General features: G+C 44.6%; 1 protein-coding gene across 1 annotated transcript in view; it reads left to right on the forward strand.

Moving 5' to 3' along the window:
- CAPN9 (calpain 9) overlaps positions 1-18,360 on the forward strand; it is a 48,373-nt gene that overhangs the window by 21,879 nt on the left and 8,134 nt on the right. Inside the window, exons 8-15 of the mRNA XM_019549884.1 lie at positions 2,686-2,763; positions 9,069-9,229; positions 9,902-10,059; positions 12,271-12,479; positions 12,760-12,796; positions 14,328-14,408; positions 14,517-14,574; positions 15,799-15,863. Coding sequence (XP_019405429.1) covers positions 2,686-2,763; positions 9,069-9,229; positions 9,902-10,059; positions 12,271-12,479; positions 12,760-12,796; positions 14,328-14,408; positions 14,517-14,574; positions 15,799-15,863 — 847 coding nt within the window. The remainder of the gene's footprint in view (positions 1-2,685; positions 2,764-9,068; positions 9,230-9,901; positions 10,060-12,270; positions 12,480-12,759; positions 12,797-14,327; positions 14,409-14,516; positions 14,575-15,798; positions 15,864-18,360) is intronic.

Consider the following 18,360-nt stretch of genomic DNA (forward strand, 5'->3'; position numbering starts at 1 on the left):
TGCTGAATGACCCTGCCATGTATAGAGACTGAGCAGACTCTCACTATGTAGCATCCCTCTACTGACATTCATTGTGTTCTGTTTCTAATGCTACCAGAGCTGCATTGTACACAGTAACTAGGCCCAGGCAAGGAGCCATGCTGCATTTAACTGTTAAAAGTAGTTACTGGGTCCCCTCTGTGCCCATGTGGTTCCTTAATATTATGTTTGTTGTGCAAAGACCAAAAGACTCAGTAGGTCCCAACAGTGAAACTTCCTAAACTGCTTTTAATATCCACAATAGGCAAAATACAAATTATTACCATTTTAGAAGGAAACTCCATAGATAGTTTAAATAAATTAAGTTTTATAAAGTTTATATATATAAACTTAATTTAATTTGTATGTATACACGGCCTGTTTCTTTTCTCCCTTCCATCACCTTACCTCCAATATCATCAACTGAGATTGTCCTTGTTTTACACTAGAGTAAATAAGAGGAGACTCAATTCTATAATTTAATCTGATTCTCACTCAACAACCTGTTTAATAATGGTGGGTTCACCTACACGTGGTTTACTGCAAATCTGAGTAACTAGCTCTGCAGTAAAGCATTACAGTCTACACATGCACTGGTATTAGGGTGCAGTCAATTAATTAACTCTGCCACGAGATAGTACTGGCAGGGACAGCATTATCTTATGGCAGAGTCATTACATGTGCTTAAACGCATGTGTAGACAGTGACAGAGGCTGACTGAGGCATGCAGGAGCCACACAGTTCTGCACTTTCAGCACTCTAATCCCCCAGCCAGCCCCTCCACCTCCCAATGCCACCACTTGGAGCCCGCAGTTGAACCCCTGTGCCCCTTGCCAGTCCAGGCTGCTCCACCTGGGCTCAAATTGCTGCTGTCCAGGTACACATGTAAGTGTTGCACCTGGGAGCAGCTGACTCTGGCTCAAACAGCTCCAGAGTTTATCATGTTGAATTAGTTGCGTGTGTACATGTACCCAGTGAAACTTAATCAGAATCAAGCACTGTTTCAAAACTATTCCAAAATGAATCCCAAATATGTATGATCTTTTGCTAAATCATCCCCAGATTAGAGAATAATTGATTGGTATAATTACTGACCTTTGCATATTTAGGAATTAGGATCAGGACAACCATCTAGCTTATTGAAATGTTTATTCAAAGTCCCATCTCTGCCAAATAGAGCTCTGATTGTGTGCACAGAAGTGCTACTACATGCCACAGTGCCAGTACACAGTCCCATAGAAGCCAACAGGGCTCTAAGTAGAAGCAGGAATCTTCATGACTATACTGACTTGCAGGGTAAAGGCTTGGGTTAGAAATCTCCTGCAAGACTTCTGCCACTCCATGCTTAGAATCAGACTGGAAATATACTACTACAACAGCAGTTCTGTAGGAAGTACCAAGGTCTTTCTGTTTCTATCCCTCCTAATACCTAATAACTTTGCTTGAGAGGGTGTAGAGGAGAGCCATGCAAATGAGCTTGAAAGAGTGCAGAGGAGAGCCACATGCATGATCAGAGGTCAGACCTTATGATGAAAGGCTGAGACCTATGGGACTCTTCAGCCTGGAAAGCGCAGGCTCAGGGGTGATCTGGTGGCCACCTATAAGTTTAACAGGCATGCTCACCAGAATCTGGGGGAACATCTGTTCATCAGAACACCCCAAGGGATGACAAGGTCAAGTGGTCACAAACTCCTCTGTGACTGTTTCAGGTTGGACATAAGGAAGAACTTCTTTACAGTCTGAGCCCCTAAGGTTTGGAGTAGAGTGCTGCCGGAGGTGGTTCAAGCACCTACATTGAACATCTTCAAATAAATGGATATTTATCTTGCAGGAATCTTATGATTCCTGCTGATTTCCTGCCCTTGGGGCAGGGGGCTGGACTTGATGATCTTCTGAGGTCCCTTCCAGCCCTAGCATCTATGAATCTATGAATTTATAATACCAGGAACAGCAGAGGTGAATGAAAATGAGAAATCTAATTAAAAACAGAACTTCAGTTATTTAAATATATCTTTTCCCTACCTTACAGAGTATAAGAGCTCTGTCTACTCCCCCTTTCTTTATTTGAAGCAGGATCTGCTACACTCAAAATTATGGCACATTATTTAATACCTGTAATAACTGAATGCTTTTTGTATGATGCCTAATTCCCATTGGTCTAATCTATTGCGCATTATCATGATTTTTGCTGGCCACATTAATGTGCAATAGAATTAGTCCAATGGGCATTAAGCATCTCATGTAGATACATCCACTGGCAACAATGATACAGGTATAAAATTAAGGTTTACAGCACAGCAGGTTACTAAAACCTTGAGGCTTATCTAGAGCTTGGATCATAGTACTTAAATGGACCTTGGTTTCTGTACTATACTTTGTCCTCAGGTTGAGCACTATTGCAAACACAGAAGTACTGGTTAATACAGTACGCAGCCACCTAGAGATATCAGGACTGATCCTGCCACCATCTAAGTCAACAGTTTTTCCAATGGCTTGAGTGAAAGCAGGAGCAAGCAAGGACCCTCAGAGGTATCTGCTGTGCCTACTGTTCAAATACAACCAATCTGAAAGAGTTATCATCTGCTAAAAGGTCCAGCTGGTATTTTTGAATGAGGGAACAGGAAATGCCATGTAGCCTTGTAAAGTTCGATTTCTCTTTTCTTGTAGTTCTTCTGAGTGGCGTTTGGTCAGCCCATCTGAGAGGAAACGCTTATGTCAGACCTCACTGGATGACGGGGAGTTCTGGTATGGTACCCTGCTTAATAACGCAGATTCTGGTGAAAAATGAAGAAAGTAAGCAAGCAAGCCATGGTGTGAACAGAAGGGTGTCTCTGAACAAGGAAATGATTGATTTAATCCATAGAGAAGGCAAGGTCAATAAACCCAGGGCATGTACATGTGTTTGAGAGACCCAATATACAATCATGTGGCTTGCTTTAAGCTGAAAAATCATAGATCAGGTCCCCACTTGTGCACATGTTCACTGGTATGAGGAGCCACTGGAAATGTGGGAACGTGATCTAAGTAAGTTGGGGTGGGGTGCAGAGTGAACAGTATTAGGGGAGGCCATTGGGTTTCATGGGTCCACAGTGAAGGAGCTTGTCTGTCTGGGATTGGGGGCATTGGAGGGCTAAAAATAGCCTGGTAAGGTTGAAGAGTTAGGAAAAGCACAGCACTGGGGCTTCAAATGTGTACATACTTTCAATTAGATCAGGCACAGGTTAGCCCAGTCTACATAGTACACTTCCTTAGGTGAACTGAGTTAGATCAGGCCAGCCATTTTTGCCCAGTCTAAACTCCCCAGCCTAACTCCACTGAGTTAGGTCAATCTAAGTGTCATGTCTGCAGATACCCCAAGATTCACATCACTTTGCATACAGATATTCTTAATAACAGAGTATATCTTTAAGTTGTTTAATATGGTTTCCTTAAGATTTTGCATTAACATATTTAGACTATGATGGGTTACACCCAGAGTGATGCCAAGACCTCACCACTCATGCAAGTTTCATTGGGACCTGGTGGTGCCCAGAACCTATCGAGATCACATTTTCTGTATGAGCTTTGTGCTGAGATAACTACTATGCTCCAGACTGACCCTATGGTATTCCTAGCACAGTCAGGACAGACTTTCATTGCACAGTAGGTTCCCTAATTCCTAAAACTGGTTCATAGGGTTTGATGTTACCAGTAGCTGTAAATGTGTATGAGCATTTGTGACTGGTACACATTTAGTTATTGATACTCAACACCTTTGGAGTAAACACCCCTTCAGAAGATATATGCAATGCAGTGGAACGATGAAGTACCATAAACTAAAATGAAAGATGAAAATAAATGAGAAAGTGAGCACAGAACCTGATGTGGAAATTGCTGTGAAAACATATAATATTATTGAGAACAGCTGAGATATTGTGGGAGGAACAACCGGAAAGACAGCAAATGGATGATTTACAGATGGTCCCCACATGTATCAGCCATACCATACACTTGTGACCATACCATACACTTGTGAAGTTGTGTCTGCCTGTTGTTGACACAGGGAGAACTTTAGTTCTGCACAGCTGGTATGTCCCTAAGGCTTGATGCTGATCTCATTTATACTAGTGTAAAACAAAGTAATATTTCCACCAGTGTAGTTACTCTATATTTACAGTGCAATCTTACTGCATGTAGTACAACCTAAGTCCAATTATTACTCTAAAAAGGGATTTAAGATATAATGCTATGCAACATGGTGGATCAAACAAAGGTGATTTCTCTGCAAACTGCAGGATCCAGAAAAAAAATAATCCACTGACTGATATTTTTATATAGAATACAGTATTCTGTTTTATTTTACTGGTGTTAGTTTTAAAATGAAGATATGCAGTAGAGTTAAATGCTCACAAATGGCATGATGATTGTGCATTAAAATCTATCTGTTAATTGGGACTTAATATTCAAGACCTGTGGGCATGTCTACATGTGCATTTAAGTGCGCCTAAACTTTAATGAATATTAAGCGGATTTAGGCAGGCATCTACACATGCAGGCGTTTAAGTGCATTAATGCTGCATGTAGACTGACTTGGGACTAAATTTAGTCCCAAGTCAGTCCACACACAAAGTGTTAACCCGCTTTAACGCATCTACACATTCATTAATGCACTTTAACTATTTGCGCCTAAATTTGATACCTGCATTTAGACGTAAATTCTCCATTTTTAAAGCATATTAAGGACATACACATGTAAATGGACACCCTAATGCACCTTAAATTTAGACTAATGCACCTTAAAGCATCTCATGTAGACTCACCCTGTGAGTTCTAACCTTCTCAGGTGACAGATGAAGGCCATTGATTGATTCAGGCACAAATGGTTGGCAAACTGTAAGCAAATTATCAAGATCAAGTTTAGCAGGTTTTGACTGTTTAGAAACCTTCCACACCTGTTCATCACATTTATGCCTACTAATACCACTTGAATTGTGTCATCTCTCAAAGCATGGTTTACCACTTTGTCCCAAGTGGGCCTCACCTTGTGAAAGGCTGACTCATTCCTTTCAGGGTAGCACATCAGAGGCCACACAAATGCACTTTCCCTGTACCTTGTGTTATGTGTTTCCTTAAAGCCCTGGTGTCAGAGAACTAGCTCAAAGAGCCACATCATCCAGCCCCTAGTGTTGGCCCCTCCCAGAGACAATTCAGGACCCTCCCACAGTAGCCATGGCTGTTCTGGCTTGTCCAAGATGGCCTGCATGTGGTGCCTGTTCCAACTGGTCTGGGTCAGACACTGCATGCAGTATAGGTCATGGAGAGAGCACCATGTGTGTGGTGTAGTCCAGACCAGCTAAACCAGGTGTGGGATCCAGCAAGTGGAAGCTGAAGGAGAAAGAGGGCTTTGTGGGTCCCCCACATGCCAGATCTGATGCCCACTTTGGCCTGCGCTGTATACAGAGCCCATTCCAGCTGGTCCAGGGCCCACACTGTATCCTGTATTCACCCTTGATTGCCTGGAGCAGGAGCTTTGTGCCACTCACATCCCAATCCAGTCAGAGCAAGTTCTACATGTGGTGTAATCCCAGAGCAGCCAAAGCAAGTGCTGTGGGCAATGGATCCAGAACACAGTGGGTGGCCCCTGGGCCTGATCCAGCCTGTGGGACTGGCCCTGTGCTGTTCATCTTGCCCATGGATTGGTCCTGGGTCACTCAACTGCTGCAAAGCCAGATGAGTTTGACACCCCTGCCTTAAAAACATGAAAGAATTAAATGAACAAAACCCCAACATATTAGTTTCTGAAGTTTTCTTACAATTTTTGTGCCTATAGTTTGCTGTCTTTTAGAGCAATGTGGCCTTGTGTGTAGAGTCCTTGACTGGAACTCAGGAGAATTGGCTTCGATTCTTGGCTCTGCCACTGGCCTAGAGGAGAACTGGATTCAAGTTTTTGATTCGGATCACTGTCCCTGATTTGATTTGACTGAATCTGAATCTGAAGATTAAATGCTAATTCGGAGAATTAGTGATTCAGACATAGACACGGCTTTAAAAGTTTTTTCTACATACCTCGAGGTACAAGCACGGATCATGAATGCTGCAATGCTGGGGCTCATGGAGTGTCCCACAGAAGTGGGTGGGGGCCCTCCTCATGCTCAGTGGCAAACCCGGAAATACTCCTGGTCCACTTCCAGGTCTGCTGGGGAGCATACTGAGGGCTCCCCTGGGTGCCCCTGGCTCAGTCATTGGCCACAGGAGAATCATGGGTGCCCCCCAGACCCAGGAGGCACCAATCACTGAGCTGGGGGGAAGAGAGGGGGAGCCCAGCATGCTGCCCGGCGGACCTGGAAGTGGACCGGAAGTCCTTCTGGTCCATTTCCAGGTCTGCTGCCAAGCACGCTAGGGAGTTCCCCCCCACACACACACACTTCTGTGGGACGCTCCATCTGCCCCACCATCACACCATTCATGAGCTGCCTGCTACCTAGAAGTATGTAGAAAAAACATTTAAAGCTGTCTCTATGTCCAAATCGCTGAATCAATTTGGAGGGTTCCAATTCGATTTGGAGAGGGTAAAGGGTCCTCTGATTTGATTTGGCGATTTGGCCACCGAATCAGGCTGAATCTTTGCTGAATTGAAGCAGGGACCAAAGCTTCATGCAGCTCTACTATTTACGTGGTTTCATTTCAAATAGAAATGGGAAACTGGTCAAAAGATGAGAGGGTCTAGTGAATGTCACATTATCAAAACAGCACAAGGCAGGAGTGTCAAACTCACTTTTGCTCTGGGCAGGATCCAGATCGTGGGTCCTCAGAGGCTGGGTCTGGGCTGCAAGGAGCTTCCCAGGCTAGCTCTATACTTCATGGTAGTGACAGTGGCAGAGAGAGCAGAAGGTTAACACAGGTGTCACTCATCCTGCCACTGACACATGTCCCCACTGGGGCTCTGTAGTTTGGAATTCAGTACAGGCCCTGCCCTTGCCAGCCCCACCCCTGAGTTCCTGGCCCATGTAGGAGTCCCATGGGCTGAGTGAAACAGCTTTATTAACCATATGTTTGACAGTCCTGGCATTAAGCAAATGAGAAAAGGCTGAGTGAACTGTGTTTTGCAAATTTTAAAGCACATGTAAGATATTTTGAACAGGTAATGCATTTTTAATAATTCTTTTGGTCCCATTTACTTTTTTGCTTCCTAGTGACTAAGCAAAATATTAATGTGTCCAGGGCTGGCTTCTGAAATCAGTCATTTAAACTAAATTATTCTGGATTTGCACCAAGTATAGCTAAAATCAGTCTTGTAAGAGAAGACTACTGAGGAGATCACATTTTATACTCATTACTGTTCCTCCTCTAGCAGATGGGAGGGATAGCCAGTAGCAGGGATACTGGTAGTAGTTAGGAAATCAACCACCTCCCACAGATGCAGGTTCAAGTTCTGTTCCTATTTAAACCAATATACATGCAGAACAAGCCCAGTGAAGTAAGGGGAATCCCTTCACATTTATATCTGTGTAACTAAGAGCAAAATCTTACCTATAAGATCTGAGTGCCCTGTCAATTCACCAGAGCACCCCAAGGGATGATAAGATCAAATGGTCACAAACCTCCTCTGCGACCGTTTCAGGCTGGACATAAGGAAGAACTTCTTTACTGTCCGAGCCCCCAAGGTTTGGAATAGGCTGCCGCCAGAGGTGGTTCAAGCACCCACTTTGAATGCCTTCAAGACACTTTCGGATGTTTATCTTGCTGGGATCCTATGATCCCTGCTGACTTCCTGCCCCTGTGCAGGGGGCTGGACTCAATGATCCTCCGGGGTCCCTTATATCTATGAAATCTATGAAATTTTACAGCATGTGGCCAAAAAGCCATAAATGGCACAGTGTAACTAGGAAATTGAGCTAGCTACCTAGAAGCAAGAGGTGCTGTTATGCTCCTCTGGTTCTCATAGTACCAAGGACTGAAGTGAGAATTAGAGTCAGCCTGGCATTCAGAGCTAGCGGCATGCAGGAATACTGAAGAAAAAAGCTGACACATGCAGTAAGAATAAATACTGTTGTTTGCTCTCCCACAAACTCAAGTTGTAAAAAAGCTCTAGTTGAGTGTAAATTAAAGGAGCCCCAGACAGATGTTATTTATGCAGCAGAATATGGGTCTCATGATACATAGAAGGTCTGCACTATCTGCATGCCAGCTTGAGGGGGCTCTGTCTTATCAGCTTACCCCATTACCAGGATACTTACATTCACTAATCACTACCTGCCCAGCAAGAAATATGCGCCCCACTACATTATTTTCCTTCCTTATTTCTTTTGCTGCATATATGGTTCCTGGGGGTATGGTTCATGTTGTTTTATATATGGTGACTGCTCCTCCCATTGTTTCTCACTCCAGCTGTGATGCTGAATTCTCAGTGCAGACCCTACTGAGGTCAGATGTCTAATTTCAGTCATTTTGATGCCTACATTTGAGGCGCCTAAGGAGGCAATCCAGATTTTGCCCTAACTCAGCTGCAGTCAGTGAAGTTAGAACACTGCAAGAGGCATCTCAGAGGACATCTACACATGTATTAATGTGTTTCAGTTAATGCACATTAAATCTTGTACCTTCATCGTGACATACTAGGAAAATGCACATTAGCCTGTCTTAATGCACATTAACTAAAGAGCACCATTTTAAGTGACACTAAATGCACATTAGCCTATTTTAATGTGCATTAATGAAATAGCACATATTTTTGAGTGACACTTTAATGTGCATTAAAACATACATGTAGATGCAACCAGAAAGACATAAATCAGGCTCACTTATATCAGTGAAAGGACTGACACCAATGTAAATGAGAGGAGATGCATGCCTGCCGAGACAGGTACTGGACAGCTGTATAAAGTGTATATCAGCATAGCTCAGTGTATAGCTGGTGGTGGTGCTCTGATGTACACTAACTGGTGGTCTGCCTCTGTGTTCTGATGCTCTGAGATCAGAATGAGCTTATGGGAGTACATTTTTACCAGGCTGCTGGTGGTGGTGTGTCACTAGTGCACAACACTGAGTTCTTTCTCTGGTCTTTCATTTAGGATGAAATTTGAAGACTTTAAAATGCATTTTGATAAAGTGGAGATCTGCAACCTCACACCTGATGCACTTGAGGGCAATGCTGCCCAGAAGTGGGAGGTGACAGTTCACCAAGGGAGCTGGGTCCGGGGTTCTACTGCTGGAGGATGCAGAAATTTTCTAGGTGAACATCTATTTCTCCTGGAAGTGTCATACTCCTATGGAAGCATCCATTACAGACAGAGTTCTTTATTTCTCCCTTACTCCAGCCACAAGTGTGGAAAGAACAAGGCTGACGGAATCTCAACTAACTTAACCCAACCAAATATCAAAATGTCCTTACTGTTCTGCTTGAGATTTTCAGGGCAAAAAATACTTTTTTCTTTACCTATAAGTTTACTGGGTCTGATTCTTCTTGCATGAATCAGTAATAATTCCAGTAAGATCAATAAAATTACAGCAGAGAGTACAAGGGAGAGAACATCCAGTCATATTAGCACGCCAAGAGTTGGCCCTTTGTATTTTCATAAAACCTCATTTGTTTTCAACAAAACCCCAGACATCCTCTAACTTTTATCTCTTATTTAAGCCATTGCCATTTAATGAAATATTAGGTCTGAAATATGTTCTTATGTATACCAAACCTCATTAAACAGTTCAGGATTTGTTTGAGTTTCGGCAGAGTTGTAATGAGATAATTGTAATATGGGATTGAAAATGTTGGGGTTGAGGGTGGAGGGAAGATGACCCAAACCTCAATGTAATTTCCATTGACCTTTTTTGGTTCTGTTTTTTGGGTTTTGCTTTAGTTTGTTTTTTTGAGGGGAAAAAAATCTGGTATTCTTTCCACTGGCAGAGACCTTTTGGACAAATCCACAGATCAAGCTATGTTTGACAGAGAAAGATGATGGGCAAGATGAATGCACATTTTTAGTGGCTCTGATGCAAAAGGATCGGCGTAAACTCAAAAAAATAGGTGCTGAAATGCTAACAATTGGCTATTCTATTTATGAGGTACTGTACTTATTTTTTTAGAATGCAATTACCATTCTGTGTCTGTGTCTATCTGGGTGTTATACCAGTCTAATTTGGTATATCACACTCACTATTTTAGTATCTAATCATCTGCATTCTTTAAACAATTAATAGAGAGCTTAGGTTTTCCTTTAAAATGCCCTTTCTAGAGAAGGCCATTGCCTTGTGGCAAATGGACTTCCGCTCTCCTGAGACCCCTGCAGTTTTGTCAAAGTGCCTGACAGTCAGACCAGCGTTTCTCAACTCATGGGTCACATCCCAAAAGTGGGTTACAAGAATATACGAAAGGGTATGAAAGACAAACTTTAAAAATGGATTCTCCTTTAAAGGAGAAAAATGCAGGAAATGGTGGGTTTCCCCTTGCAGGCTGGCAGAGTTGCAGCCTGCAAGGGGCTGCTTGGGGCTGGGGGGAATGGGAGGAGGGTGATCAGGTAGAGGGCGCCACATGCACACCAGGCAGTGTGGAGAGCAGCTTCTGCAGTTCCCTCCAGGTAAGTCTATGGGCTGCGGGGAGAGGGGGCATAGATGATGCATCAGGGGAGACGGGAGGCACATGCCCTGCCAGATTTGTGTGCCCACGGTGGGCACGGGTCTGTATCCTGTCTGGACTGGCATAGTCAGGAGCTGCCTCCACAGCCCAGCAGGCAGGACCCAGTGCAGGAAGACAAAGTGGTGCAGAGAAACTTGTTGCTGCTGCCACTGCTGGGACCCCCACACCAGCCATGCCGCCAGCAACATGAGAAATAATGGCCAGAGTGGGGGCTGCAGTGCCCTCACCTCCTCCCGCTGCCAGCCATTCACCCTCTACCCCACTGCCATGGGCCATCTGCTACTGCCACCACCACCAAAGTTCCTTGTAAGGTGCATGCACACGCAGCCGTGCACAACTAAAAGTGTGCCCATGCACAGCTTTTTCAAGGCCATGCACCAGGAGAGGCTGGGAGCCGGGGGCTGGCACGGGTTCTGCCAGCTCTGGGGAAGTGCTGCTTTGCTCCCCCACATGGCCTTGGGAGACGTGTCCCGCAATGTCCTGGAGCCGGAGGAGCCTCACTGGGGCAGGTAGTAGCTCCTCCCCAAGGTGAAGCAAGGCAGGGATGGAGGCTGGGGTGGGCAGCTGGCCTGGGCTCTGCCAGCTCTGAGGAAGTGCTCCACTCCATGCCCCTGATGTGGGGGAGTGGAGTACTTCCCTGGAGCCCGCGCCAGCCCCCGGCTCCAGCCCCTGGCCCCCAGCCCCCGGCCTCCAGCCCCCTTTGATAAGTGTCCCAAGCTAGACCAAGGTGGCACGCTCTTGGACTGAGGCGGCACGGTCATGGACCGCTACTCCTTAGAGGGAACATCGGCCACCACTCCCCTCAGGCCACAGCTCTACCCCAGAGGGCATGATTGCTGATAGGCAGCATGGGCGACCTCACGAAAGCAGCAGTGGTGGCTGTTCCATGACAGAAGGGTAGAGCCACAACCCAGTGCATGAGCAGCTGGCAGTGGGAGGAGGTGAGCACAGTGCAGCGCCCCCATTTCCCCCATCCATTACTCCTCATGCTGTTGCTGGCACAGCTGGTGCAGGGGTCCCAGTGGTGGTAGCAGCAACAAACCTCACTGCCCCACTCCCCCTCCTGTGCTGGTACTGCCTGCTGGACCATGGAGGTGTCTCCTTCCTGTTCCAGTCTGGCCAGACTGCAGCCCTGTGCCTATTGTGGGTGCACAAATGGGGGGGCACATTCCCCACCATGTCCCACCTCCCACCCGCTGCCCCACACACTGGGGAGCTGGGGCCTGGGGACAGGGGGAAGTGGGTCAGGAGTTAGGAGCACCAGCAGGGCTGGGGGGAGTGGGAGTCTGTGGTCTAGGAGGTGGGGGCACTGGCAAGGCCAGGGGGCTGTTTTCTATTTAAACTATTTATTGAGTCAGGACTACCCATCAATGTTTACAAATGGGTCCTGGTACAAAAAAAGTTGAGAAGCATTGAGCTACACTGTCTCACTGCATCCAAGCTCCACTTTACATGAGATGAAGGCCAGGGTGCCAGCAATGGCTCTCTGATCCTTAATGGTAGACTGTGTTATGCATGCACACAGGAGTGGAAGTTTGGCTCTGTGATTCTAGATCATGAAGAATGGTGAGAGTCTGATGTATCTGTCCCAACACTTTGATTACTCTGAATACAGTAATTAAAAAGTATCTCTATTGCAGAGCCCTAGCAAGGATGGCCACTTGCCCAAAGACTTCTTCAGATACCATGCTTCCAAGGCAAGGAGCAAAACCTACATTAATCTAAGGGAAATCTCTGATCGATTCCAGCTGCCACCTGGGGATTACGTTCTTATTCCTAGCACTTTTGAGCCACATCGGGAAGCTGACTTCTGCCTGAGAATCTTCTCTGAGAAGAAAGCCATTACCCAGTAAGTAGCCTATGATGACATGTTTTAATAAAGGGAGTAAGTTATTTACAGAAAAAGCCTTTGTACAGTGTATGAAGAGTGGAATGAACACTTGTACCATACAAGTCCCACTTAAACTATTTTATGGGTTGATTAAAATAGTACATGGACCTGAGACTCTGTGCAGAGGTACATGTTTCCAGAAGTTAATACTTTGTCCCATATTTGCCTTTGAAAAATCTAAACAGAAAGGATTCCCTGCAAAGTCTTTTCTTGCTGAATGTAATTTTGTTTCCTTCAGGGATCTGGATGAAAATGTTGCCATTGATCTCCCAGAGGTAAGTATACAGAGCTATGGATTAATTCAGCATAATCCAGCATGTTTTATTTGCACTAGAGGAACATGAATACATAAGACATTTATTGGACAATTGACTAATTAACAGTGCAGTAAACATCTCAATGTCTACACATGTGCCCCTATTAGGGCACATGAAACTAATAAACTCCACAGCAAGGTTGGGACTTGTAAATATGCACAAAAGGTTACGCTAGATATATATTGTTCCTGGAGCTTCCTAGGAACAATAAACTGTGGAATAGTAAACTCCACAGTTTACTGCTATGCAATAATGGCCCATGTAGACTTGCCCTGTTTGGTCAAAGCTGGTTCCTTTCCTAGAATTTTATGCAAGCACTGTTATTTTGTAGGTGACTGAAATTTGCTGTTATGTTGGCTGTAATAAAACAACCATAATAATACAAATAATAATTTTTCATGGGTTTGCTGATAAATAGCTGGAGTCAGAAGGTAATTAAGGGCTGGATCCTCAGTTGGTATAAATCATCACAGCTCACTAAACACCACTAACAGCTCCCCTGAAGGTGCAGACAGAAGTGCAGCTCCTGGGTCTAACTCTCATAGCACATCACAGAAAGCACCATGAATTAGACTGATCCTCCTGACACAATTGATGCTAGCTGTTGGGTCACGGGTGGGTGATTGAGCTCCAATTTGGAACCAATATAGGGAGAGAGGCTGTGTTTCTGCAGCCTCTTCCCCTAGCTCCACCCTCCCAGTTCCCATTTTGTCTCAGGATGGGAGAGAAGGCAGGGGAGGGAGGTCCATTCTGGGGCTTTCCCAGCCACGCTGGAATGGAGGGGTAGGTGGATTGGAGCCCCTTCCAGTGCTGGCTAAGCAACCTCTAGAATGAGCTTCCTCCACTCCCTTCCCCCACTACCATTCTGAAAACAGTCCTGGGAGCAGCACTGGGCTGTGTCAGCTGAGTCCTGCTCCTGGCATATGGAGCTAATGAAGATGCTCCACTTTGGAGCACCTTCATCTTAACCCTCATGTAATGAGGCTTCTGATTGTGGCAAGATCAGGCTCTTTTAAAGACTTTCAAGGGCCAGATAGGGCATAAATTATCAGTTCTGCCTGTGTCTTGAGCCTTTAGTAAGCTACTACATAGAATCCTATTACACAATGAAAGTCTAAAAACTCCCAAATATGTATGTACATTCAACTACCCAGACACGCTTATTCATGGGATTTTGTGGGGTGAGAAATAGCAACACATTTATGATAACTCAGTAAGCAGTTTTTGCTTTTGAACGTTCAAGTGGCATTCCTCTTGGCAGTAAGTAAAAGCACTGGCAATAAGAAATAAAGGTAATCATTGCTAATGCACTAGAAGACAGAAAGGGTTAAGACTTTCATTCCAAGTGAAAAAAAATCATAAATGCATTTCTCTTGTCAAGATACAGAGGATTTTTCAATGCCCTGGTATTGAAAAATAGGTAAAAATCTATGCATTAGAGCAAGTTTATTTATTTATTTACTTTAATATTTCCCCATTTTTGTTGTAGCCCCCTAATCCAGCCATAACCCAACAGGAAACTGACGAGGAAAAACAATTCCGGGCACTGTTTGAACAAATTTCAGGAGAGGTGAGTGAAAAATCACAGATGTCCTGCAAAAATCACAAATGTACTGCAAATATAGTGACCCAATATAGAGACATAACAGTAACCACTGCTGTCATTTTAAAACTTTAGGACCTGGAGATATCTGCAGAGGAACTTGAAAATGTTCTGAATGCGGTATTGAAAAAAAGTAAGTGTCAATACTAAATACATTTGCACTGATACAGGGCAAAGCTCCCATGTGCCTTTCATGCAAGGTTTTCTAAATACCTTATAAACATGGTCATTTTACCATTTCCAGCTGGGGGGAAATGAGGCTCAGTTTAGCAATTAGCGACATGTCACAGTAAATCAATGGCAGTGTCAAGAACAGGATCCAAGTTCCCTGATCCAACCGCTAGTATATCCTATTTCCTGAAAGACCCAGTGTGGTAAAGGCCTTTAAGAAATGTCCAGCACACAAAGTTCCTTTGTAAGTCTCTTCTTATCTAGGAAAGAGGGAGGAGTGTACAGCCTCCCCTCTCTCCCGGGACGCTTGACCCGTTTGTCAAGGAGACTACATTTTCCTCTCTGTTCCTCTATATCCCAAAGAAGAGTCAGCTGGAAACTTCCCTAACCTAGCTTTGCCATTGAAGGGAAAGGAGAACTCAAGCCTAGCCTGCTCTGGGGACTCCAGTCTCAAGTCCTAAGCATCATGTCAGCAGTATGTGTTTGAAAGATCCCAGCCTTCCTCCCTCAGGTCACGTTTTCCCCTTTTTCAACTGCATCCTTTCCTCCACAGATATTTTAAGAAGCCCAAGCTGGAGTGGGGTAGTACTGGCCTACAAGAGTTCTCTTCTGAGTCTTAACTGGTGGACACTATTGTACTCATGGGATCCATTTTTTTCCACAAGCAAAATATTAGAAAATAAATTCTCAGGACCTGATCCCACACCCAATAAAGCCAATAATAAGTGATTTCATTAAATTCCCAATAAGAGTATTCAACTTTGGATCAGATGCTCATTTGTAAGGAGTAATTCAAGTGTAAATGTAACACCCTTCAAGTGAAACACAAAAATACATAGAACCCCCACCCTGTCACTCCTGCTCTGCAGCCTCAGATTGTGAAGATGGTAAAGTTCCCTGACTGATTGTTAATGAAACTCCAGGTTACTTGTCCCAAATCTAGCCCTGCAGGCCTTACTCATAATAAATAGGGATATTAAATGAGACTCTCACTGAAGTCAGTAGGGTTGCTCCTGTGTGCAAGATTTACAAATTTGGCCCCTGTGGTTCACTCCTTTCCAATGAGATGTAACATTTTAGCATGTTCTCTTTGCTAATGAAGGCATTACAGTTCTTTATGCTTTTAGATATTTTTAGATGGTTGTTTACTGCCCAGTAATGTATTTCTTATTTCATCTTTTCACAGCAAAGAGTATCAAATTCAAGAAATTAAGTCTCATTTCATGCAAAAACATTATTTCTCTTATGGATGTATCCTTTCAAATGTTATGGGAAGACTTTCAGGCTCAAAGCCAAACTGATACTGAATATGTATAAGTGCCTGTAGCTGTCTTCCCTGTTCCTAAGGCTAAGGATGTGCATCGTACTGCAATGAGGTGGAGGTACACTAAGTACAGCAAACAAATGTAAATGTTATAGCCCAGCATAAACTACTGAAACTTATGGTGGGAATTTCAGAAACACTCAGCTTTTACTACAGGCATCAGTGGAAACTGACTTTAGTGGGAACAGAGGTAGGCAAATAGAGGTACTCCAGTGTTGAGCACTTCTGAAAAACTCACCCCTTTGATTTATATTTAAGATGTGGGTAGTTGAACTACTGAGCTGCAAGCAGGAAAACCTGGGAATCTCTCTCAGCTAGATCCTTGCACTGAGGTTCCTAGCAAATACCTTTCTTTTCAATTGCTTAGTTACTACTGAAGCTTTTTGACTCTCCAGCTTGAATAACCAGATGCCCATTTATCTAATCCTTTACTATAGTTGGCAAAGCAACAGTAATATTAACCTAGTATCTGGCTCCTGCTTGCTCTATCAGAGCCTATCTAGCCACTAAGTTCTTTCCCTTTTTGCTTTTGTTTAACTTTTCCTTGAATAGACGACAGATCCCCATGAGTATTTGTAATAAAAAAACAAAACAAACACTACTTTATTTCCTCTGAGATACAGCTGCAAAATCAAAGCTCAATCCATGTTGGCCAAATCTAGTTTCTAAAGTTGGTGCAGTGTAGTATAAAGTTGGAATGATGTTGCAGTCATGATGCTCCAAGACGTATGAAAGAGGAAAGGATTGTTGTGGGTGATATATTTTATTGGCTCGACTGCATGGTTGGGATAGACACAGACAAGCTTTCAAATGCAGGATATTAATCCTTTTCCTTTCCTCCTCCTAAGTTGGTGAAATTATCAAGCAAAATTCTATCTAATTTTGAGCAAACCAGGGAAAATTTATTCTTGTGCACCAAAAGCAAATGGAGCTTAGTCAAAACAGTGCTGTACACAGATGCAAATGTAAGGAGGGGCAAGCCAGCATGTGTCTAAATCACATGAAACATTTGCGCAGACCCCCTCTTTTATATTCTACTAAATCTACAAGTTACAGTCTTCCATTGCTCAAAGTTTTAAAACTTGATGTATAAAGTTAGACACCTATATCCATAATAAGGCATCTAAATACGTACCCTGATTTTCAGAGGTGCTGAAGTACCTTTATTAGTTTCAGTTTCATAGTGCTTAGGGTCAGAAGGGACCTAAACAGATCATCAGGTCCGACCCCCTGCCCTGGGTAGGAACGGGTGCCGGGATCATATCACCCCAGCTAATATCTGTCCAGCCTCCCCTTGAAGACCCCCAAGGTAGGAGAGAGCACCACCTCCCTTGGGAGTCTATTCCAGAGCCTGGCAGCCCTAACTATAAAGTAATGTCTCCTGATGTCTAGCCTGAACCTTCTCTCTAACAATTTGTGGCTGTTATTCCTAGTAACCCTGGGTGATGCCCGGGGGAACAGAGCCTCCTCCAATTCCCAATGGTCCCCCCTGGTGAGTTTCTAAATGGCCCCTCTCAGCCTTCTCTTGTGGAGGCTGAATAGATTCAGGCCCTTCAGCCTCTCTTCATAGGGCCTGCTCTGCTGCCCCTTGACCATGCAAGTGGCCTCCTCTGGACCCTCTCAATGCTAGCTACATCCCTCTTGAAGTGCAGCGCCCAGAACTGGACGCAGTACTCCAACTGTGGCCTGACCAATGTCGCATAGAGGGGAAGGATCACCTCCCTGGACCTGCTTGTGATGCATTTGTAGATGCACGACAAAGTGTGGTTAGCCCTACTGACTGCTTCCTCGCATTGGTGGCTCATGTTCATCCTGGAGTCAGCAATGACTCCAAGATCCCTTTCTGCCACTTTTTTGCCAAGAAGGGCGTTCCCCAGCCTATAGGTGTGTGCTGGTTCCTTCTGCCTAGATGCAGCACCCTGCACTTGTCTGTGTTGAAAGGAATCTTAGAGTCATTGTTGATTCCAAGATGAACATGGGCCGCCAATGCAAGGATGTGGTCAGTAAGGCTAACCACACCTTGTCATGCATCCACAGATACATCACGAACAGGTCCGAGGAGGTGATCCTCCCCCTCTATGTGACATTGGTCAGAACGCAGTTGGAGTACTGCATCCAGTTCTGGGCATTGCACTTCAAGAGGGATGTGGCCAGCATTGAGAGGGTCCAGAGGAGGGCCACTGGCACAGTCAGGGCAGCAGGGCAGCCCCTACAGGAAGAGGCTATGGGACCTGAACCTGTTCAGCCTCCACAAAAGTAGGCTGAGAGGGGACCTGGTGGCTGTCTACAAACTTACCAGGGGGGACCCGCAGGGAATGGGAGGCCCAGTTGCCCCGAGCACTACACGGAGTAACAAGGAATTGGGGCCACAAGTTGATTGAGAGTAGGTTCAGGCTAGACATCAAGAGGCATTATTTTACAGTC

Source organism: Crocodylus porosus, unplaced genomic scaffold, assembly GCF_001723895.1.
Source record: "Crocodylus porosus isolate Cpor-Errol unplaced genomic scaffold, CroPor_comp1, whole genome shotgun sequence".
NCBI lineage: Eukaryota > Metazoa > Chordata > Crocodylia > Crocodylidae > Crocodylus > Crocodylus porosus.